At 44.2% G+C, this 25,240-nt stretch overlaps 1 protein-coding gene across 3 annotated transcripts in view; it reads right to left on the bottom strand.

The window, feature by feature from the left end:
* Window positions 1-25,240, bottom strand: part of TUBGCP2 (tubulin gamma complex component 2) — a 362,650-nt gene that overhangs the window by 291,266 nt on the left and 46,144 nt on the right. For all 3 annotated transcript variants that reach the window (XM_077259452.1, XM_077259455.1, XM_077259454.1), the window contains exons 4-5: window positions 5,057-5,227; window positions 4,795-4,954 (exon numbers count right to left, since the gene is read on the bottom strand). In XM_077259452.1, the coding sequence (XP_077115567.1) occupies window positions 4,795-4,954; window positions 5,057-5,227 (331 nt within the window). The remainder of the gene's footprint in view (window positions 1-4,794; window positions 4,955-5,056; window positions 5,228-25,240) is intronic.

The following is a 25,240-nucleotide window of genomic DNA, read 5'->3' as shown; positions in this document are numbered from 1 at the left end:
GATCCGTTAAAGCATTTCAGAGCTATAACCTCATAAAAAAGGGACAGTGGTCAGAATTGTAAAAATTGGATTGGTCATTAAGTACCAAATTGGCTCTGTCACTAAGGGGTTAAAAAAGATGCGCAATTTTCCGATATCTGTAGCATCTCCACTTTTCGTGACTTCAGGTTGGTGAGGGCTTATTTTTTTGCACGCCGAGCTGACGTTTTTAATGATACCATTTTTGTGCAGATACGATCTTTTGATCGCCCATTATTGCATGTTAATGCAATGACACGGTGACCAAGAAAAATGTAATTTTGGCGTTTTGACTTTTTGGCTATGCCGTTAAGCCATCAGGTTAATGCTTTTTTTTTTTAATTGATAGATTGGGTGATTCGAAAAAGCGGCGATACCAAATATGTGTAGGTTTGATTTTATTTTTAATTGTTTTATTTTGAATGGGGCGAAAGGGGGGTGATTTGAACTTTTACATTTTTTTTATTTATTTTTTTACTTCTGGCATGCTTCAATAGTCTCCATAGGAGGCTAGATACTGGCACAACTCGATCGTCTCTGCTTCACAGAGGCGATGGTCAGATCGCTTCTACATAGTAGAATTGCTGAATTGCTATGAGCGCTGACCACTGAGTGGCGCTCAGAGCAATCTGGAACTGACAACCATAGGGGTCTCAATGGTCTCTCATGGTTGTCATGTCGACGAACCAATGACCCCCGATCACGTGACAGGGGTCATCGGTGCGTGTATTACCGTCCCGATGGCCGGAAGCGCGATTTAAATGCCGCTGTCAGAGTTAGACAGCAGCATTTAACTAGTATATATCTGCGGGTGAATCGCGATTCCACCACGTGGTTTTTGCGGGCACATATCAGCTGTTCAAAACAGTTGACATGTCCCGGAACAGATGTGGGCTCACCACCGAAGCCCACATTAAAGCGGAGGATACTGAGATCGGCATACTAATACATCCGATGTCAGTAAGGGGTTTAAAAAAATGATGCAGATGTAAAGTAGACATGTGGGAAATGTTATTTATTAAGTATTTTGTGTGAAATAATTCTCTGGTTTAAGGGCACAGGAATTAAAAGTTTGAAAATTGCAAAAATTTTAATAAAATTTCAGATATTTCACAAATAAACGCAGGTTGTAGGAAACAAATTGAACTACTATCATGAATTACAATATGTCATGAAAAACAATCTCAGAATCACTGGGATCCGTTGAAGCGTTCCAGAGTTATTTTCACAAAATGACACTGGTCAGATTTCAAAAATTTGACCTGGTCATTAACTCCTTAATCCCATATGACGTACTATCCCATCGAGGTAACCTGGGACTTAATTCCCAGTGACGGGATAGTACGTCATAGTCGATTGGCCACAATCACGGGGGGAGCGCGGACAATCGCGGCCCGGTGTCAGCTGACTATCGCAGCTGACATCTGGCACTATGTGCCAGGAGCAGTCCGTGACATGATCAAACATGATCGCAGTGTTCAGGCGGCACAGGGAAGCATCGCGCAGGGAGAGGGCCCCTGCCTGCTTCTCTGAGACCAACGGAGCAACCCTCGCGTTGCTCCGAGGGTCTCCTACCTCCTCCTCCCTGGAGGCCCCAGATCCAAAATGGCCGCGGTGTTCCTTCTGGGTCCTGCAGGGAGGTGGCTTGCAAGCCTTCTGCAGTGACTGTCAGATCGCTGATCTGACACAGTGCTCTGCAAAGTGACGGGTATAAAAGACGGGTATAAATATCCATGGTACCGCTGAAAACGTCACCTTGTCCCGCAAAAAATGAGCCACGATACAGCATTATCAGCGAAAAAATAAAAAAGTTATAGTCCTCAGAATAAAGCGATGCAAAAATAATTATTTTTTATATAAAATAGTTTGTATTGTATAAAAGCCCCAAAACTTAAAAAAAAATGATATACAGTTATATGAAAAAGTTTGGGCACCCCTATTAATCTTAAGCTTAATGTTTTATAAAAATTGTTTTTTTTTTGCAACAGCTATTTCAGTTTCATATATCTAATAACTGTTGGACACAGTAATGTTTCTGCCTTGAAATGAGGTTTCTTGTACTAACAGAAAATGTGCAATCTGCATTCAAACAAAATTTGACAGGTGCATAAGTATGGGCACCCTTATCATTTTCTGGTTTTAAATACTCCTACCTACTTTTTACTGACTTACTAAAGCACTTTTTTTGATTTTGTAACCTCATTGAGCTTTGAACTTAATAGCGAGGTGTATGCAATCATGAGAAAAGCTACTTAAAGTGGCCACTTGAAAGTTGTTCTCCTGTTTGAATCTCCTCTGAAGAGTGGCATCATGGGCTCCTCAAAACAACTGTCAAATGATCTGAAAACAAAGATTATTCAACATAGTTGTTCAGGGGAAGGATACAAAAAGCTGTCTCAGAGATTTAACCTGTCAATTTCCACTGTGAGGAACATAGTAAGGTAATGGAAGAACACAGGTACGGTTCTTGTTAAGGCCAGAAGTGGCAGGCCAAGAAAAACATCAGAAAGGCAGAGAAGAAGAATGGTGAGATCAGTCAAGGACAATCCTCAGACCACCTCCAGAGAGCTGCAGCATCAACTTGCTGCAGATGGTTTCACTATGCATCGGTCAACTATACAACGCACTTTGCACAAGGAGAAGCTGTATGGGAGAATGATGCGAAAGAAGCCGTTTCTGCAAGCACGCCGCAAACAGAGTCGGCTGAGGTATGCAAAAGCACATTTGGAGAAGCCAATTTCTTTTTGGAAGAAGGTCCTGTGGATTGATGAAACCAAGATTGAATTGTTTGGTCATACAAAAAGGCGTTATGCATGGCGGCAAAAAAACACAGCATTCCAAGAAAAACACTTGCTACCCACAGTAAAATTTGGTGGAGGTTCCATCATGCTTTGGGGCTGTGTGGCCATTGCCGGCACCGGGAATCTTGTTAAAGTTGAGGGACGCATGGATTCCTCTCAGTATCAGCAGATTCTTGACAATAATGTTCATGAATCAGTGACAAAGTTGAAGTTACGCAGGGGATGGATCTTTCAGCAAGACAATGATCCAAAAACACCGTTCCAAATCTACTCAGGCATTCATGTAGAGGAACAATTACACTGTTCTGGAATGGCCATCCCAGTCCCCAGACCTGAATATCATTGAACATCTGTGGGATCATTTGAAGAGGGCTGTCCATACTCGGCGACCATCAAACTTAACTGAACTGGAATTGTTTTGTAAAGAGGAATGGTCAAAAATACCTTCATCCAGGATCCAGGAACTCATTAAAAACTACAGGAAGCGACTAGAGGCTGTTATTTTTGCAAAAGGAGGATCTACTAAATATTAATGTCACTTTTCTGGTGAGGTGCCCATACTTTGCATTCAAACAAAATTTGAAAGGTACATTATTGCACATTTTCTGTTAGTACAATAAACCTCATTTCAAGGCAGAAACATTACTGTGTCCAACAGTTATTAGATATATGAAACTGAAATAGCTGTTGCAAAAAAACAATTTATATAAAACATTAAGCTTAAGATTAATAGGGGTGCCCAAACTTTTTCATATAACTCTAAATGAGGTATCGCTGTAATCGTACTGACCCGAAGAATAAAACTGCTTTATCAATTTTACGTGGAACGGTATAAACGCCCAACCCCCCCTCCCCCCAAAAGAAATTTATGAATAGCTGGTTTTTGGTCATTCTGCCTCACAAAAATCAGAATAAAAAGCAATCAAAAAATGTCACGTGCCCGAAAATGGTTCCAATAAAAAAGTCAACCCATCCCGCAAAAAACAAGACCTCACATGAATCTGTGGACCAAAATATAGAAAAATTATAGCTCTCAAAATGTGGAGACGCAAAAACTATTTTTTGCAATAAAAAGTGTCTTTTAGTGTGTGACAGCTGCCAATCATAGAAATCCGCTAAAAAACCTGCTATAAAAGTAAATCAAACCCCCCTTCATCACCCCCTCAATTAGGGAAAAATAATAAGATTTAAAAAATGTATTTATTTTCATTTTCCCATTAGGGTTAGGGTTGGGGCTAAAGTTAGGGTTAGGGTTGGGGCTACAGCTAGGTTTGGGGCTACAGTTAGGGTTGGGGCTACAGTTAGGGTTAGGGTTGGGGCTAAAGTTAGGGTTAGGATTACATTTACGGTTGGGATTAGGGTGTGTCAGGGTTAGGGGTGTGGTTAGGGTTACCGTTGGGATTTGGGTTGAGTTGGAGATAGGGGTGTGGTTAGGGTTGGGATTAGGGTTAGGGGTGTGTTGGGGTTAGGGGTGTGGTTGGGATTAGGGGTGTGCTTGGGTTAGAGTTTCAGTTAGAATTGGGGGGGTTTCCACTGTTTAGGCACATCAGGGGCTCTCCAAAAACGTGACATGGCATCCGATCTCAATTCCAGCCAAATCTGCATTGAAAAAGTAAAACAGTGCTCCCTCCCTTCCGAGCTCTCCCGTACGCCCAAACAGGGGTTTACCCAACATATGGGGTATCAGCGTACTCAGGACAAATTGGACAACAACTTTTGGGGTCCAAGTTCTCTTGTAACCCTTGGGAAAATAAAAATTTGGGGGGCTAAAAATCATTTTTGTGGAAAAAAAAAGATTTTTTATTTTCACGGCTCTGCTTTATAAACTGTAGTAAAACACTTGGGGGTTCAAAGTTCTCACAACCTCATAAAGGGACAGTGGTCAGAATTGTAAAAATTGGCCCGGTCAATTAACGTGCAAACCACTTAAGGTCAAAATTGGCTCCGTCACGAAGGGCATTATAGTCATACAAACCTATTGGCATGGTGAAATCTGTACTTGTACTGGATGAAGAAGAGAAATCTCCAATCAGAGCTGGTCGCTCATACACCCAATGCGGGAATACTGGAACTGATAGTTCAGCATTCTTCTTAATCAGTTTGTCTCTGAGCTGTTTCCGGAAAACTTCCAATGGCTTAAAGTATAGAAATATAAAACCGTAGTAATTCATACAATAATGACAACTATGAATATAACATCTACGATGTAACAATAGCGTCAGATATACAACTTTTACCTGGGGGACGCTGGTTGTAGCTGTTACACTACCAAGTTGCCTGCGTAACTCTTCAAGCTCTTGCATGGAGATCTGTGAGGAGCAGGAAGCAATAGGATGGCTGCTACTGGCAGTAGTAACGGTAGTGATTTCTACTCTCTCTTTAGCGTTCTGATGCAGATATTGAAGGGTCTTATGAAAAGAGATAGGAGAACGAGAAAAGTCCTCATTTAATTACATTTCTGTGAAACTTAGGAAAGAGAAAAACAAGACTGGACATGAATACTAGTTAAATACATCAATGCCAAACAGGACAGGCTCCAGGTTTTTATGGGCCCCGAGCAAAAGAGGCTCAATGGGTCCCTTTAACACATACCACGATTCATGATGCACAGATGCAGCAGAGAAATAAAGGTATAGAACAATGCCAGATTTCATTTACTTCTTATATTACATGAGAGATATCTATTGTAAATTCTAAAATAGCTCAGAAACCAGACAGTATAGCCCTCCATACAGTATTATAGGCTCCACAAAGCACTCCATACAGAATAATGAGCCCCATATATTGCTCCATACAGAATGGAGTCACATATAGCGCTCCATACAGTATTATGGCCACCACATAGTGCTCCATACAGAATGAGCCCCATAAATTGCACAATACAGTATTATGGGCATCACATAGTGCTCCATACAGAATAATGAGCCCCATTTATGATGCTGCAGTGTATGACGGGCCCCATATAATGCTCCATATAATGGGCCCCATATACGATGCTCCAGTGTATGATAGGCCTCATATGCGATGCTCCAGTCATGCTCCAGTGTATGATGCGCCCCATACATGATGCTCCAGTGTATGATGGGCCCCATACATGATGCTCCAGTGTATGATGGGCCCCATACATGATGCTCCAGTGTATGATGGGCCCCATACATGATGCTCCAGTGTATGATGGGCCCCATACATGATGCTCCAGTGTATGATGGGCCCCATACATGATGCTCCAGTGTATGATGGGCCCCATACATGATGCTCCAGTGTATGATGGGCCCCATACATGATGCTCCAGTGTATGATGGGCCCCATGTATGATGCTCCAGTGTATGATGGGCCCCATGTATGATGCTCCAGTGTATGATGGGCCCCATGTATGATGCGCCAGTGTATGATGGGCCCCATGTATGATGCTCCAGTGTATGATGGGCCCCATATATGATGCTCCAGTGTATGATGGGCCCCATATATGATGCTACAGTGTATGATGGGCCCCATATATGATGCTACAGTGTCTGGTGAGACCCATATATGATGCTACAGTGTATGATGGGACCCATATATGATGCTCCAGTGTATGATGGGCCCCATATAATGCTCCATACATAATGGGCCTCATATAATGCTCCACTGTATGATTGGAGCAATCATTGCTCCAAACATTAAAAAAAAAAAAAAAATCAAATACTCACCTCTCCTTGCTGGCCACTGCTCAGCTTCGGCGTCTTCCGGCTTTCTGCACTGTGACTGTTCAACCAGAGGGGCACAGGTGTGACATTATCGCACCCTCTCACCTGAAATGTCAACAGTCAGGAGACGCAGATGGTGCCACAGTGGAGGAACGTGGAGAGGTAAGTATCGCATACCAGGGCCCCGAGCAGACAGGAGGGCACACTCGTGAACTCTGGCACTGACACAGACACCGGGCCACCATAGCGTGCCAGTGTCCCCAACGGCGAATGGGCACCCTCCGCCTGCTCAGGGCCACGGCACTTGCTCAGGTGCCGACGCTGGCCCTGATGCCAAACCAAATATGGGAATTTCTGTATCGTGTACGTAGCAAGTGGATATACTTAAAACTTAACCTTTATTAGGTATCTTTATAAAACAATTCAAACATGTAAAAAATATATAAAGGGAAACCACAGTGACAAAAGTGCCCTATTAACAACAAAAAAAACAAGGGTGGGGAAGGAAATGACTAAATGTACTGACAGTGTCAAAAAGTCCTGTTGCACCTTGACCTGTTAGTCAAAGAGTGCCTACAGATGTCTATGGAATTAGTTATCCATATACTCCATGCAAATTTAGGGAAGTGGATATGTACAGGCTGATCACTCTTTCGATGTCGTTTGCAGTCAGTCTCAATGGTGACCACAAAAGGCATATCGCCACTTATGAAATGCCACGATACAAAATGCCTAGAGTGCTATCATAACCAAAACCTCGTATATGGTGAAAGACAAATAAGTATAAACATACTAGATGGTGGCCCGATTCTAACGCATCGGGTATTCTAGAATATGTATATATGTATGTACGTCGCACTGAGTGGGGGTTAAATTCCGCGCCAATATCGCTGATTGGTCGCGCCCGGCTGGCCGATCAGCAAAGCATGGTTCAATTCTGGCGCCAATTTGCGGCCGGACTGCACCTGTCACTGATTGGTTGCGGCCGGCCGGGCACGACCAATGACCGAAGCGGTGTTTAAATACCGCGCCAATATCACTGATTGGTAGCTAACGGCTGGCCGCAACCAATCACTGAAGCGGTGTTTAAATCCCGCGCCAATATCGCTGATTGGTCACGCCCGGCCGGCCGCGAGCAATCAGCGAAGCGTGGTTTAAATCCCACTTCAATTCGCGGCTGGACTGCGTCTGTCGCTGATTGGTCGCAGGATGTCAGGGGTTCGGGGCGCTGGATGTCGGGGGTTCGGGGTGCAGGATATAGTACAGCCACGTAGTATGTAGTATATAGCACAGCCACATAGCGTATAGCACAGCCACATAGCGTATAGCACAGCCACATAGCGTATAGCACAGCCACATAGTATGTAGCAGCCATAGTATATAGCAGCCACATAGTATACAGCACAGCCACATAGTATACAGCACAGCCACATAGTATATAGCACAGCCACATCTACTATATAATTGTCTAAGGGTCACTTCCGTCTGTCTGTCCTTCTGTCTGTCTGTCGCGGTTATTCGTTCGCTGATTGGTCTCGCGACCAATCAGCGACGCGCACAGTCCGGAAGAAAATGGCCGCTCTTTACTCCCCGCACTCACTGCCCGGCGCCCGCATACACCCCTCCGCTCACACAGGGTTAATGCCGGCGGTAACGGACCGCGTTATGCCGCGGGTAACGCACTCCGTTACCGCTGCTATTAACCCTGTGTGACCAAGTTTTTTACTATTGACGCAGCCTATGCAGCGCCAATAGTAAAAACATCTAATGTTAAAAATAATAAAAAAAATAAAAAATGATTATATACTCACCTATGCCGCCTTTCCCGCTCCTCGCGATGCAACCGCCACGTTCCGTTGGCACGGATGGTCTGGCAGAAGGACCTGCCATGACGTCACGGTCATGTGACCGCAACATCATCACAAGTCCTGCGCGGAAAGGACCTGCCGTGACGTCACGGTCATGTGACCGCTACACGGTCACGTGACCGCGACGTCATCACACCCTGGGACCGCAAGCTGCCGACTTCACCGCACACAGGCGACAGCTACGGAAGGTGAGTATGGTATATGTTTATTTTTTATTTGTTTTACCTGTGTCATACGTGGCTGGCCAATATACTACATAGCTGGGCAATATACGTCGTCACTAGGCAATATACTACGTCACTGGGCAATATACTATGTGGCTCTGTGCTGTATACTACGTCGCTGGGCAATATACTACGTCACTAGGCAATATACTTTGTCACTGGGCAACATACTACGTGGCTCTGTGCTGTATACTACATCGCTGGGCAATATACTACGTGGCTGGGCAATATACTACGTGGCTGGGCAATATACCACGTGGCTGGGCAATATACCACGTGGCTGGGCAATATACCACGTGGCTGGGCATACTACTACTACGTAGACATACACTGTGTTCCAAATTATTATGCAAATAATATTTCCTCATATTTTCTCTAAATTACCTATCTGAATTGCAGTCATTGTTATTTTCCAGTCATCTACTATTCTAGTATAATTGCAATGTTTTGGAACAAACTGCCTATGAAAACAGTATCCTTTCTAAAAAAAATAAACACTCAAAATGCATGTTCCAAATTATTATGCACTTCAGAGTTTTCAACCTTTTTTTTTTTATTTTGAACAAAAAAATGGTCAATTGTGAAGTTATAAGCATTATCAGCTTATTACAAAATGAAATCAAACAGTTTTCAATTGAAAACTTTATTCTAGGTGATGTTACATTTGCACATAGGACCCCTTGTTCGAAAGAAGCTTCTGAACTCTCTCATGCATTGCATTTGTCAGTTTTTGGATGGTTTCTGCTTCAATTGTTTTGCATGTGGACAGAATACCCTCCCAGAGCTGTTACTTAGATGTGAACTGCTTCCCGTCATCATAGACACTCCTTTTGATGATGCTCCAGAGGTTCTCAATGGGGTTGAGGTCAGGGGAAGATGGTGGCCACACCATAAGTTTGTCCTCTTTTATGCCCATAGCAGCCAGAGATGCAGATGTGTTTTTTGCAGCATGAGACGGTGCATTATCATGCATGAAAATGATCTTGCTGTGGAAAGCACAGTTCTTCCTCTTGAACCATGGCAGGAAGTGTTGTTTTAGAAACTCCACATAGATTATGGAGTTCATCTTTACCCCTTCAGGGATCATAAAGGGGCCGACAATCTCTCTCCCCATGATTCCAGCCCAAAACATTACTCCACCTCCTCCTTGTGGCGCCTTAGCAGTGTTTTCATGGCGTGTCCATCAACCAGCCATCCTCCACTCCATCCATCTGGACCATCAAGCGTTGCACGGCACTCATCTTGGAACAAAACAGTTTGGAAGTCAGTCTTCATGTATCGTTTGGCCCACTGCTTGTGTGCAGTGGATAGAGGTGGTTGACAGGATGGCTTACGCACAGCTCTAAACCTCTGAAGGACCCTGCATCTTGTTGTTCTGGGGACGTTGGAGGCACCAGCAGCTTCAAAAACTTGTCTGCTGCTATGACAAGGCATTTTTGCAGCTGCTCTTTTAACCTTACGCAATTGCCTGTTGGAAAGAGTCCTCAATGTTTCCTTATCAGCACGCACACGTGTGTGCTGGGAATCAGCTACATACTTCTTTATTGTGCGATGATCACGATGAAGTGTCTTGGCAATGTTGATTGTAGTCATGCCTTGACCTAAATACTCCACAATTTGTTGCTTCTCAGCAGCCGACACATCCTTTTTCTTTCCCATTTTGGCAAAAAATGTAGGCTGCTTAATAATGTGGAACAGCCTTATTAAGTAGTCTTGCCTTTATTTGGACACATCTGCCAAACTAATGTGCACAGGTATCTGCAATTGCTTTCAGTGATATAAAGAGCCCTGACACACTTCACCATCAATGAGTTTAAATGACAAACAAAAAATTCTAACCTTATCACTCATAAACTCTTTGTGCATAATAATTTGGAACACAGTGTACATATTCTAGAATACCCGATGCGTTAGAATCGGGCAACCATCTAGTAGTATATAACACAGCCCACTTGGTATATAACACAGCCCACGTGGTATATAACACAGCCCACGTACTATATAACACAGCCCACGTACTATATAACACAGCCCACGTACTATATAACACAGCCACGTAGTACATAGCAGCCACATAGTATATAGCAGCCACATAGTATATAGCAGCCACATAAAATATAGCACAGCCACGTGGTATATAGCAGCCACGTGGTATATAGCAGCCACATAGTATATAACACAGCCCACACAGTATATAACACTGCCCACGTAGTATATATCAGTCACACAGTATGTAACATAGCCCACGTAGTATACACCATATCTCTGTTAAAAAAAAAAAAAAAATTAAAATAAAAAATAGTTACTCACCCTCCGGCGTCCGCCGATGCGCGCGAGCGGCGAGGCTGCCGCCAGCTTCCGTTCTCTCGTGAGACCGCTAAGCCATCTGGGTGATTTCGCAATGCATCTCTGGGAACGGAAGCTGGCGGCAGCCTCACCGCTTGTGCGCATCGGTGGACGGCGGAAGGTGAGAATAGCACCATTTTTAATTTTTTTTTTAATTATTTTTAACATATCTTTTTACTATTGGTGCTGCATAGGCAGCATCAATAGTAAAAAGTTTGTCACACAGTGTTAATAGCAGCGTTAACAGACTGCATTACACCGCAGTGCAACGAAGTCGGTTTAACGGACTGCTAAAACGCTATGTGGGCAGTGGGTTCTGACTGGGGGGGGGGGGGAGTATGGAGGGGACACTGACTGCAGGGGAGTAGGAAGCCGCCATTTCGCGGCCGGACTGTGCCCATGGGATTTCCGTGACAGACAGACAAACAGACAGAAGTGCCCCTTAGGCTATTCGTACCGACGCAAACTGCGAAAAAAATGAAAAACGGGGGCAGCGGATGCAGTTTTACAACACATCCGATGCCCCAATGTAAGGTCCGGGGAGGAGGGGCCGGAGTTCCGGCCGCACATGCGCTGTCGGAAATGGCGGACTCGACGCACAAAAAAACGTTACAAGTAACTTTTTTTGTGCCGACGGTGCGCCAAAACACGACGCATCCGTCACACGACGGATGCAAGGTGTGGCCATACGTCGCAATGCGTCGCTAATACAAGTCTATGGAGAAAAAACGCATCCTGCAAGCACATTTGCAGGATGCGTTTTTTCTCCAAAAAACAACGCATTGCGACGTACAGCAAACAATGCTACTGTGAAAGTAGCCTTAGACGAAAAAAAATATATATATATATATACACACACACACACACACACTCACCGGCCACTTTATTAGGTACACCTGTCCAACTTCTTGTTAACACTTAATTTCTAATCAGCCAATCACATGGCGGCAACTCAGTGCATTTAGGCATGTAGACATGGTCAAGACAATCTCCTGCAGTTCAAACCGAGCATCAGTATGGGGAAGAAAGGTGATTTGAGTGCCTTTGAACGTGGCATGGTTGTTGGTGCCAGAAGGGCTGGTCTGAGTATTTCAGAAACTGCTGATCTACTGGGATTTTCACGCATAACCATCTCTAGGGTTTACAGAGAATGGTCCGAAAAAGAAAAAAAATCCAGTGAGCGGCAGTTCTGTGGGCGGAAATGCCTTGTTGACGCCAGAGGTCAGAGGAGAATGGGCAGACTGGTTCGAGCTGATAGAAAGGCAACAGTGACTCAAATCGCCACCCGTTACAACCAAGGTAGGCCTAAGAGCATCTCTGAACGCACAGTGCGTCGAACTTTGAGGCAGATGGGCTACAGCAGCAGAAGACCACACCGGGTACCACTCCTTTCAGCTAAGAACAGGAAACTGAGGCTACAATTTGTACAAGCTCATCGAAATTGGACAGTAGAAGATTGGAAAAACGTTGCTTGGTCTGATGAGTCTCGATTTCTGCTGCGACATTCGGATGGTAGGGTCAGAATTTGGCGTAAACAACATGAAAGCATGGATCCATCCTGCCTTGTATGGAGCATCTTTGGGATGTGCGGCCGACAAATCTGCGGCAACTGTGTGATGCCATCATGTCAATATGGACCAAAATCTCTGAGGAATGCTTCCAGCACCTTGTTGAATCTATGCCACGAAGAATTGAGGCAGTTCTGAAGGCAAAAGGGGGTCCAACCCGTTACTAGCATGGTGTACCTAATAAAGTGGCCGGTGAGTGTATGTATATGTATATGTATGTATATATATGTGTGTGTGTGTGTGTGTGTGTGTGTGTGTGTGTGTGTGTGTGTGTGTGTGTGTGTGTGTGTGTGTGTATGTATGTATATGTATATATATATATATATATATATATATATATATATATATATATATATATATATATATATATATATATATATATCCTTAGATTTGCTATTATGTCGATTAAATCACCATATATGCATAATCATAGACAACCTAATAATAAGAAGCCTCTGTCAGCAGGATATAAGCAGCATTATAAACGGAGCATTGTATCCAGTATGCATCAATATACAACCCAATTGTTTAATAGGATCATGCTTCCTCATCTACAGATGAGCATCACTTGTAGCCATTATTGTTGTAAAGTGACATGTGCGACATATCATATTCAGCTAGGTATCGGACACTAGCATGGTATGAACAGTACTCATGGTAATCAAAAAAGAAACCAAAAAGACTGGATCTCACCCAATATCAGGGAATTCATACGATCAATGTTTTTCTCCCTTTGATGGGGAGGTAGTATTAAAGCCTCCGTCATGTGTGGCATCTCGACGTGTTTTATCCTACAAGGAATCATCAGGGGAGTGTAAAGAATGTGTACACTAGCTGCATTGCAGACGTATCCGCCAGTGATATTTAAAAGGATTCTGGAGTCGCGTCATAATAATCTCTGCCTTCAGCGTGTGACGCGCTTCCGGCCTTGGACCACATTTCTGGTATTTGGAGCGCAGGGTTACTGGTGGTGACACGTAAGTGTTCACCCCGGATACCACGCTATACCGTGCCAGATCATTAGCTTGTTTAATCCATACCCAAACAAAAAAGGAAATAAAACCCTTGATAAGTATAGAACAAAAATGGTCCGATACGTATTGTTACACGTATAAATCCATATTCAAATCACGGAGTACTAGACATTGAAAAAAAAGAGTATAACACTTAGAAAAAAGACAGCTGTCATTATCTGCCCAATTGCTCTCTTTTTATCCATTTGGTATGGTACAGGTTTTCAATCCGACTTGTGGTTACACCACCATAGGTATATCAGAGGAGACAAAGTCCCCAAAGGGAACCGGACACACGCATGAAATAATGAAATAAGTACCGCATTTTTCGGATTATAAGATGCACTTTCGTTCCCCTAAATTTTTTGGGGAAATGGGGGGTACGTCTTACAATCCGAATGTGTGCTGTGCTGTAGAGGAGGGGCGCGGCTCTGGAGTTGTGTCAGGGGGCTGCAGTTGTCTGGCTGCGGGCTGCAGAGACAGAGGGAGGTCACATGCTCCCACTCATTAGCCTCATGTAATATTCACTGCACCCGCAGTTCATCACCTCGGTGCTGAAGCCACGCCAAATTGGTTGACAGGGGAGTGGCGCATATTACATGTGCATGCACTCCCCCCTCCCATCATGAATGTGCCCCCCCGGTCACTCTATATGCCCCCTGCTAGAACGCACATGCCCCCCCCCCAGTCACTCTATATGCCCCCTGTACTGCTGGCATGCACATGATAAAATAAACACTTAACTCACCTTCCGATGATAGCTCCGTGCTCCCAGCTCCTCTGTGGCTCTTCCTGTGTTGACATCCGATCATGCGATCGGCACAGCACAGTGATGTCATCACTGTGTGCCCAGATCACATGATCGGATGCCCAGGAAACAGGAAGTGCAACTGAGGAGCTGGGAGCACGGAGCTATCATCGGAAGGTGAGTTAAGTGTTTATTTTATCATGTGCATGCCAGCAGTACAGGGGGCATATAGAGTGACTGGGGGGGGGGCATGTGCGTGCCAGCAGGGGGGCATATAAAAGTGACCGGGGGGGGGGACATATCCAGGATGGGATGGGGGGGGCTATGGAGCCCAGGGGGGGCAAGTGCCAGCAGCACAGGAGGGGGGGGCAATGTGCCAGCAGCACAGGAGGGCGTGGCAGTGTGCCAGCAGTACAGGAGGGAGGAAATATGCCAGCAGCACGGGGGGGGGGGCGGGGCAATGTGCCAGCAGCACGGTGGGAGGCAATGCAACAGCAGCACAGGGGGGGCAATGTGCCAGCAGCACGGGGGAAGCCAATGTGCCAGCAGCACAGGGGGAAGCCAATGTGCCAGCAGCACAGGGGGAAGCCAATGTGCCAGCAGCACAGGGGGAAGCCAATGTGCCAGCAGCACATGGGGGAAGCCAATGTGCCAGCAGCACATGGGGGAAGCCAATGTGCCAGCAGCACATGGGGGAGCAAATATGCCAGGATGAGGGTTATATAGATGCCAGGAAGAGGGACATATATATGATTTGTAAGACGGACACTGGCATTATAAAACAGACCCCTATTTAACATTAAAAAAAAATGGGGGTGCGTCTTATAAAGCGAAAAATACGGTATATTTAAGGCAGGTGGATGAATTCTGGACAGGAGAGAGGACTCAATCTATTCATAAGAGAAGGATAGGGGGAATGTGCATGACACCACCGATCAAAGGGTCTGTCTATCCCTGCAGCGAAGAAACCTATACTTAAATGATCCTACCTATCGCGGAGGGTGGCACCCTAAAAAACCCTGCGCAAATGGTGCCCCCACTCAACGGCGACTATCTCTGTCTATCTGTCCCTATATGCAGTGCCTAGGCTCAAAGAAAAAGTTATAGTGTTGGGAAAAAAACAACTATGATGATGGAGGAAAACAAGAATGAATTGTCCAAAATACTGTTGGATCTTAATGATGTATGGAAAATGCCCCCCCATCATGTTGTAATGATATACTTGTTTTATACAGAATTTACCTATAGAAACGGGCTATAGGATAGTTATTAATTTAAGCCATAGGGTATTCAATGTAAAGATCCATCTGCAGATCCATCTGCTTTCCTTTTGCAGTATAGGTTTGTCCCAATCTCCACTCCTGACTGAAGAAAGGTGTAACTTTGTCAATTCCAGTAAACAATCTTTTACATCGCCCTGATGGATATGGTTTATATGGTTTGCCACTGGAGTGTCTCTCTTAGGCTACTTCCATACTAGCGTCGGGCCGAGGTTCCCGATGCTAGCGTTGTCTCCGCCGCACAACGGGGGCAGCGGATGCATTTTTCCAGGTGCGGGGAGGTGGGGGCGGAGTTTCGGCCGCGCATGCGCGGTCAGAAAAAGCGTACCATCGGGAGCAAAAAACGTTACATGGAACGTTTTTTCCTCCCGACGGTCCGCCACAGCGCGGCGCAACCGTCGCATGACGGTTGCGACGTGTGTCAATGCGTCGCAAATGCGTCGCTAATGTTAGTCAATGCAGAAAAAAACGCATCCTGCAAGCACTTTTGCAGGATGCGTTTTTTCAGCAAAAACGACGCATTGCGACGTATTGCAGTTAACGCTAGTGTGAAAGTAGCCTTAGTCATGACTAATAGAATACCCGTAGCTTCGCTCGTAGAAAATATGTTAAATAGTTGGTTAGGATAGCTAAAGTAAAATTTTCAGTGTCACCCTGAAATTGACATTTTCAGAGTGCTACAGTAAAAAAAAAAATTCTACTTTAAATTATTATTATTTTGTCATTACTAATTTGTCGTAACATTGATTTGAACAACAACTTTTTTTTCAATACATATTTCGTAGTATAAACTATTATATCTATTTTTTTAACTTTTTTTTTTTTTTTAAATGAAAATATATACACCTTACACAAACATATAAAACATTTACATCCAATTAACAACATAGTGCAACCCTTCACCACTCCCTCCAGTGTAATCTATATGTAGCTCACGGACAAGAGTGTAAAATTGGTTTACAGTTAAACAACTATCTATTGTAGTGCTTTTTGGCAAACAATGTTTCTGGTTTTACCTTCAGGTGCATATATGAATAGATTTTTGGGGTTACCCACTCTAGAGCAAGCAACATACAACTGTCCATGTGAAAAACAAGGGCTCTCCAAATGCCGGCTACTTTAACCCCTTTCTGACCTCGGACGGGATAGTACGTCCGAGGTCAGAAGCCCCGCTTTGATGCGGGCTCCGGCGGTGAGCCCACATCAAAGCCGGGACATGTCAGCTGTTTTGAACAGCTGACTTGTGCCCGTAATAGGCGCGGGCAGAATCGCGATCTGCCCGCGCCTATTAACTAGTTAAATGCTGCTGTCAAACGCAGACAGCGGCATTTAACTACCGCTTCCGGCCGGGCGGCCGGAATTGAGCGCGTCGCCGACCCCCCGTCACATGATCGGAGGTTGGCGATGCTTCTCCATTGTAACCATAGAGGTCCTTGAGACCTCTATGGTTACTGATCGCCAGTAGATGTGAGCGCCACCCTGTGGTCGGCACTCACAGCACACCTGCAATTCTGCTGCATAGCAGCGAACATCAGATCGCTGCTATGTAGCAGAGGCGATCGGGTTGGGCCTGCTTCTAGCCTCCCATGGAGGCTATTGAAGCATGGCAAAAGTTAAAAAAAGTAAAAAAAAATGTGAAAAAAATAAAAAAAAAATATAAAAGTTGAAATCACCCCCCTTTCGCCCCATTCAAAATAAATCAATCAAAAAAAATAATAAAATCTACACATATTTGGTATCGCCTCGATCAGAATCGCCCGATCTATCAATAAAAAAAGCATTAACCTGATCGCTAAACAGCATAGCGAGAAAAAAAATTTGAAACGCCAGAATTACGTTTTTTGGTCACCGCGATATTGCATTAACCCCTTCATGACCCAGCCTATTTTGGCCTTAATGACCTTGCCGTTTTTTGCAATTCTGACCAGTGTCCCTTTATGAGGTAATAACTCAGGAACGCTTCAACGGATCCTAGCGATTCTGAGATTGTTTTTTCGTGACATATTGGGCTTCATGTTAGTGGTAAATTTAGGTCGATAATTTCTGAGTTTATTTGTGAAAAAAACTTAAATTTGGCGAAAATTTTGCAATTTTCACATTTTGAATTTTTATTCTGTTAAACCAGAGAGTTATGTGACACAAAATAGTTAATAAATAACATTTCCCACATGTCTACTTTACATCAGCATAATTTTGGAAACAAATTTTTTTTTTGCTAGGAAGTTATAAGGGTTAAAATTTGACCAGTGATTTCTCATTTTTACAACAAAATTTACAAAACCATTTTTTTTAGGGACCTCCTCACATTTGAAGTCAGTTTGGGGGTTCTATATGGCTGAAAATACCCAAAAGTGACACCATTCTAAAAATTGCACCCCTCAAGGTGCTCAAAACCACATTCAAAAAGTTTATTAACCCTTCAGGTGTTTCACAGCAGCAGAAGCAACATGGAAGGAAAAAATGAACATTTAACTTTTTAGTCACAAAAATGATCTTTTCACAACAATTTTTTTGTTTTCCCAAGGGTAAAAGGAGAAACTGGACCACGAACGTTGTTGTCCAATTTGTCCTGAGTACGCTGATATCTCATATGTGGGGGTAAACCACTGTTTGGGCGCACGGCAGGGCTCGGAAGGGAAGGAGCGCCATTTGACTTTTTGAATTAAAAATTGGCTCCAATCTTTAGCGGACACCATGTCGCGTTTGGAGAGCCCCCGTGTGTCTAAACATTGCAGCACCCCCACAAGTGACCCCATTTTGGAAACTAGACCCCCCAAGGAACTTATCTAGAAGCACAGTGAGCACTTTAAACCCTCAGGTGCTTCACAAATTAATCCGTAAAAATGAAAAAGTACTTTTTTTTCGCAAAAAAATTATTTTAGCCTCAATTTTTTCATTTTCACATGGGCAACAGGATAAAATGGATCCTAAAATTTGTTGGACAATTTCTCCTGAGTACACCGATACCTCACATGTGGGGGTAAACCACTGTTTGGGCACATGGTAAGGCTCGGAAGGGAAGGCGCGCCATTTGACTTTTTGAATGAAAAATTATCTCCATCGCTAGCGGACACCATGTCAGGTTTGGAGAGCCCCTGTGTGCCTAAACATTGTAGCTCCCCCACAAGTGACCACATTTTGGAAACTAGACCCCCCAAGGAACTTATCTAGAAGCATAGTGAGCACTTTAAACCCTCAGGTGCTTCACAAATTAATCCGTAAAAATGAAAAAGTACTTTTTTTTCACACAAAATTTATTTTAGCCTCAATTTTTTCATTTTCACATGGGCAACAGGATAAAATGGATCCTAAAATTTGTTGGGCAATTTCTCCTGAGTACGCCGATACCTCATATGTGGGGGTAAACCACCGTTTGGGTGCACGGCAAGGCTCGGAAGGGAAGGCGCGCCATTTGACTTTTTGAATGGAAAATTAGCTCCAATCGTTAGCGGACACCATGTCGCGTTTGGAGAGCCCCTGTGTGCCTAAACATTAGAGCTCCCCTACAAGTGACCCCATTTTGGAAACTAGACCCCCCAAGGAACTTATCTAGATGCATAGTGAGCACTTAAAACCCCCAGGTGCTTCACAGAAGTTTATAACGCAGAGCCATGAAAATAAAAAATCATTTTTCTGTCCTCAAAAAAGATGTTTTAGCAAGCAATTTTTTATTTTCACAAGGGTAGCAGGAGAAATTGGACCCCAATATTTGTTGCCCAGTTTGTTGTGAGTACGCTGGTACCCCATATGTGGGGGTAAACCACTGTTTGGGCGCACGTCAGGGCTCGGAAGGGAAGTAGTGACATTTGAAATGCAGACTTTGATGGAATGGTCTGCGGGCGTCACGTTGCATTTGCAGAGCCCCTGATGTGCCTAAACAGTAGAAACACCCCACAAGTGACCCCATTTTGGAAACTATACCCCCCAAGGAACTTATTTAGATGTGTGGTGAGCACTTTGAACCCCCAAGTGCTTCTCAGAAGTTTATAACGCAGAGCCGTGAAAATAAAAAATAATTGTTCTTTCCTCAAAAATTATGTTTTAGCAAGTAATTTTTTATTTTTGCAAGGGTAATAGGAGAAATTGGACCCCAACAGTTGTTGCCCAGTTTGTCCTGAGTACGCTGGTACCCCATATGTGGGGGTAAACCACTGTTTGGGCGCACGTCGGGGCTTGGAAGGGAGGGAGCACCATTTGACTTTTTGAAAGCAAGATTGGCTGGAATCAATGGTGGTGCCATGTTGCGTTTGGAGACCCCTGATGTGCCCAAACAGTGGAAACCCCTCAATTCTAACTTCAACACTAACCCCAACACACCCCTAACCCTAATCCCAACTGTAGCCCTAACCCTAATCACAACCCTAACCCTAATCCCAACCCTAACCCTAATCCCAACCCTAACCCTAATCCCAACCCTAACCACAACTGTAACCCCAACACACTCCTAACCCTATCCGTAACCCTAACCACAAGCCTAATCTTAACCCTATTTCCAACCCTAGCCCTAATTCCAACACTAACTCTAATTCCAACCCTAAGGCTATGTGCCCACGTTGCGGATTCGTGTGAGATTTTTCCGCACGATTTTTGAAAAATCTGCAGGTAAAAGGCACTGCGTTTTACCTGCAGATTTACAGCGGATTTCCAGTGTTTTTTTTGTGCGAATTTCACCTGCGGATTCCTATTGAGGAACCGGTGTAAAACGCTGCGGAAACCGCACAAAGAATTGACATGCTGCGGAAAATACAACGCAGCGTTTCCGCATGGAATTTTCTGCACCATGGGCACAGCGGATTTGGTTTTCCATAGGTGTACATGGTACTGTAAACCTGATGGAAAACTGCTACGAATTCGCAGCAGCCAATCCGCTGCGGATCCGCGGCCAATCCGCTGCGGATCCGCAGCCAAATCCGCACTGTGCACATGCCCTAACCCTAACCCTAACCCTACCCCTAACCCTAACCCTAGTGGAAAAAGAAAAAAAATATATTTTCTTTTTTTTATTATTGTCCCTACCTATGGGGGTGATAAAGGGGGGGGGGGTCATTTACTATTTTTTTTATTTTGATCACTGTGAGGTTTTATCACAGTGATCAAAATGTACATGGAACGAATCTGCCGGCTGGCAGATTCGGCGGGCGCCCGCCATTTTGGAAGATGGCGGCGCCCAGCGAGGAGACGTACGGACACCGGGAGGATCGGTAAGTATGAAGGGGTGGTGGGGGGGTGGATCGGAGCACAGGGGGGTGATCGGAGCACAGGGGGGTGTGGATCCGAGCAAGGAGGGAGCGGACAGGAGGACGGGGGAGCGGGCAGGCGGACGGAGGGGACCGGACCACATAACGGAGGACTGGGGACGAGATTGGTGGGTGTGGGGGGGGGCAGATCAGGTTTTCCAGACATGGCCGATGATATTGCAGCATCGGCCATGGCTGGATTGTAATATTTCACCACTTTTCATAGTGAAATTTTACAAATCGCTCTGATTGGCTGTTGCACTTTCAACAGCCAATCAGAGCGATCGTAGCCACGGGGGGGTGAAGCCACCCTGGGCTAAGGCACCACTCCCCCTGTCCCTGCAGATCGGGTGAAATGGGAGTTAACCCTTTCACCCGATCTGCAGGGACGCGATCATTCTGTGACATAGCATATGCGTCACAGGTCGGATTGGCACCGACTTTCATGACGCGTACGCTGTGTCACAGGTCGGGAAGGGGTTAAAATGCAATAACGGGCGATCAAAAGAACGTATCTGCACCGAAATGGTATCATTAAAAACGCAAGCTAGGCACGCAAAAAATAAGCCCTCAACCGACCCCTGATCGTGAAAAATGGAAACGCTACGGATATCGGAAAATGGCGCAATTATTTTTTTTTAGCAAAGTTTGGAATTTTTTTTCACCACTTAGATAAAAAAAGAAACTAGTCATGTTAGGTGTCTATGAACTCGTACTGACCTGGAGAATCATAATGGCAGGTCAGTTTTAGCATTTAGTGAACCTAGCAAAAAAGCCAAACAAAAAACAAGTGTGAGATTGCACTTTTTTTGCCATTTCACCGCACTTGGAATTTTTTTCCTGTTTTCTAGTACACGAAATGCTAAAACCAATGATGTCATTCAAAAGAACAACTCGTCCCGCAAAAAATAAGCCCTCACATGGCCATATGGACAAAGAAATAAAAAAGTTATGGCTCTGGGAAGGAGGGGAGCGAAAAACGAACACGGAAAAACGGAAAACCCCAAGGTCATGAAGGGGCTAAGTGATTGTTGACTTTGTGCTTTGTTTATAGTCATAGTAAATGAAAGTCAGATTGGGAACTGCAAAAGCTTAAAATTGAAGGACATGGCTTGGTAGCAAATGAATACGCAGAATGAAAACATTTGCTTCCTTAGGCTATGTGCACACGTTGCGGATTTTCCCTCAGATCCGCAGCGTTTTTGATGCTGCGGATCTGCAGCGTTTTTGACACTGCGCATCTGTAGCAGTTTTCCATGCGTTTTACAGTAGCATGTTAACCTATGGAAAACCAAATCCGCTGTGCACATGCTGTGGAAAAAAAAGCGAGGAAACACAGTGGTGTTTTTTCTGTAGCATGTCAATACTTTGTGCGGATCTGCTGCGTTTCTGCACCCATTGACTTGCATTGAGTCAGGTACATCTGCAGCAAAACCGCAGATGTAAAACGTATCAGCAGTTTTGCTGCGGATGTGGGTGCGAGAAACGCTGCGGCCTGGAAGGAAGGAAGTGTGGGGGCGGTGACTCTGTGCGTGTATGTGTGCGGGCGAGGTCTGCGGGGTGTGTGTGTGTGTGTGTGTGTGTGTGTGTGAATATCATCCGATGGGACTAAAAGTCCCATCCGGCTATGCCTGCTACAGTGACAGTGATTGACACATTAGCCAATCATGGGACAGTAGTAGTCCCATCATCTGGCTAATGTGTTGAATGTAAAAAAAAAAACCACCACATACACACATATAAGGTACATACAACATACAGTACATACAGTCCATACTACAGTACATACAACACAGAGTACATACTCACCAATCACCTTGATCCCAAAGCCATCGATCACCTGTAAAAAATATTAAAATGAACAATATACTCCCTGATCCGCAGAAATCCCATTAATACGAGTGTCCCACGACGATCTCCAGTGGAGAGTTGCCATATCAGCTGATGTGACCGCTCTCAAGGGGCACCAAGATACAATGACAGAAGGTATCCTTCCGCACTGTATCCCTCCGCAGCTGTGAGTATAGTTCATACTCTCACTTGTGGCATGGCTGTGTGGGAAAATTGCCACACAGCATTGCCATAAAGCGAGAGAGAGTAAACTACAGTAACCTCTTCAGTGATGCACTGCAGGAGCCAATGTCTCCTGTCAGTGTATCACTGGAGGCCCTATAGAGCGGTGACATCACCCGATGTCACTGTTCTATAGGGAAGATCGTCGAGGGACACTCGTTATTAATTGGATTACGGCGGAAAGGGAGTATACGGTTGGTTTATTATTTTTTATTTTCTTGCAGGCGATCGAGGGTGTCGCAGAAATTAGGCGTGTTTGTAAGTCTGGTGAAAATAAGAATATTAATTAATTTTTCTGGCTGTTTTTTTTTTTTTTTTAGCTCTTTCACTACTATAGGATTATTATTGATGCCTCTCCATTACTAACCGGCTTAATGTCACCTTACAATAGCAAGGTGACATTACCCCTTATTACCCCATATACCACCGCTACAGAGCAGTGGGAAGACAGAGGAATTGCCGGAATTGGTGCCATTTCTGGGGCAGCTGGGTGCTGGCATTTGTAGCCGAGGGGGCAATATCCATGGCCCCTCTCTAGGCTATGAATATCAGCCCGCAGCTGTCTGCGTAGCCTTTCTGGCTATAAAATATAGGGGGACCCCACGTTATTTTTTGGGGGGAGTCCCCCCTATTTTAATAGCCAGTAAAGGCTATTCAGACAGCTGCAGGCTGATATTCATAGCCTGGGAAGGGGCCATGGGTATTACCCCATTCCCAGGCTACAAATATTGGCCCCCGGCTTTCCCCCTCTGGCACAGAAAATTGTGCGGGAGCCCACGTCATTTTTTCCAAAATTAAACATATTGTATGTTCATTAATAAACATCCGCCTTGCTATTATATCTATGGATATATGTATAGAAATAGCTACGATATGAATATCTATGGATATATCTATCGGTGGGTATCTATGGATATAGCTATAGATGGGTATCTATAGAAATATCTCTGGATATATCTATGGATATGGATATATCTATTGAGATATATATATATATATATATATACCTACCTACCTATGTATCTATAGATATATCTGTCTATCTATCCATATACAAAGCCTTGCGAAAGTATTCGGCTCCCTGGAACTTTTCAACCTTTTCCCACATATCATGCTTCAAGCAAAGATGCCAAATGTAAATTTTAGATGAAGAATCAACAACAAGTGGAATACAATTGTGAAGTTGAATGAAATGTATTGGTTATTTTAAATTTTTGTGAAAATTCAAAGACTGAAAAGTGGGGCGTGCAATATTTTTCGGCCCCTTTAACTTAATACTTTGTTGCGCTACCTTTTGCTGCGATTACAGCTGCAAGTCGCTTGGAATATGTCTATCAGTTTTGTACATCGAGAGACTGAAATTCTTGCCCATTCTTCCTTGGCAAACAGCTCGAGCTCAGTGAGGTTTGATGGAGATCATTTGTAAACAGCAGTTTTCAGCTTTTTCCACAGATTCTCGATTGGATTGAGGTCTGGAGTTTGACTTGGCCATTCTAACCTGGATACGTTTATTTGTGAACCATTCCATTGTAGATTTTGCTTTATGTTTAGGATCATCGTCTTGTTGGAAGACAAATCTCCATCCCAATCTCAGGTCTTTTGCAGTCTCCAACAGGTTTTCTTCAAGAATGGTCCTGTCTTTGGCTCCTTTCATCTTCCCATCAATTTTAACTATTTTTCCTGTCCCTGCTGAAGAAAAACAGGCCCAAACCATGATGCTGCCACCACCTTTTTTGACAGTGGGGATGGTCTGTTCAGGGTGATGAGCTGTGTTGCCTTTACGCCAAACATATCGTTTGGCATTGTTGCCAAAAAGTTTGATTTTGGTTTCATCTGACCAGAGCACCTTCTTACACATATCTGGTGTGTCTCCCAGGTGGCTTGTTGCAATCTTTAAAAGACACTTTTTATGTTTTTTTTTTGAGAAACGGCTTTCTTCTTGCCACTCTTCCATAAAGGCCAGATTTGTGCCATATACAACTGATTGTTGTCCTATGGACAGACTGTCCCACCTCAGCTGTAGATCTCTGCAGTTCATCCAGAGTGATCATGGGCCTCTTGGCTGCATCTCTGATCAGTCTTCTCCTTGTTTGAGATAAAAGTTTAGAGGGACGGCCAGGTCTTGGTAGATTTGCAGTGGTATGATACTCCTTCCATTTCAATGTGATCACTTGCACAGTGCTCCTTGGGATGTTTAAAGTTTTGAAAATCATTTTGTATCCAAATTTGGCTTTACACTTCTCCACAACAGTATCACGGACCTGCCTGTTGTGTTCCTTGGTCTTCATGATGCTCTCTGTGCTTCAAACAGAACCACGAGACCATCACAGAGCAGGTGCATTTATACAGAGACTTGATTACACTCAGGTGGATTATAT

This window comes from Ranitomeya variabilis, chromosome 4, assembly GCF_051348905.1.
Source record: "Ranitomeya variabilis isolate aRanVar5 chromosome 4, aRanVar5.hap1, whole genome shotgun sequence".
Classification (NCBI taxonomy): domain Eukaryota; kingdom Metazoa; phylum Chordata; class Amphibia; order Anura; family Dendrobatidae; genus Ranitomeya; species Ranitomeya variabilis.
This window is presented reverse-complemented; position numbering and strand designations above follow the sequence as displayed.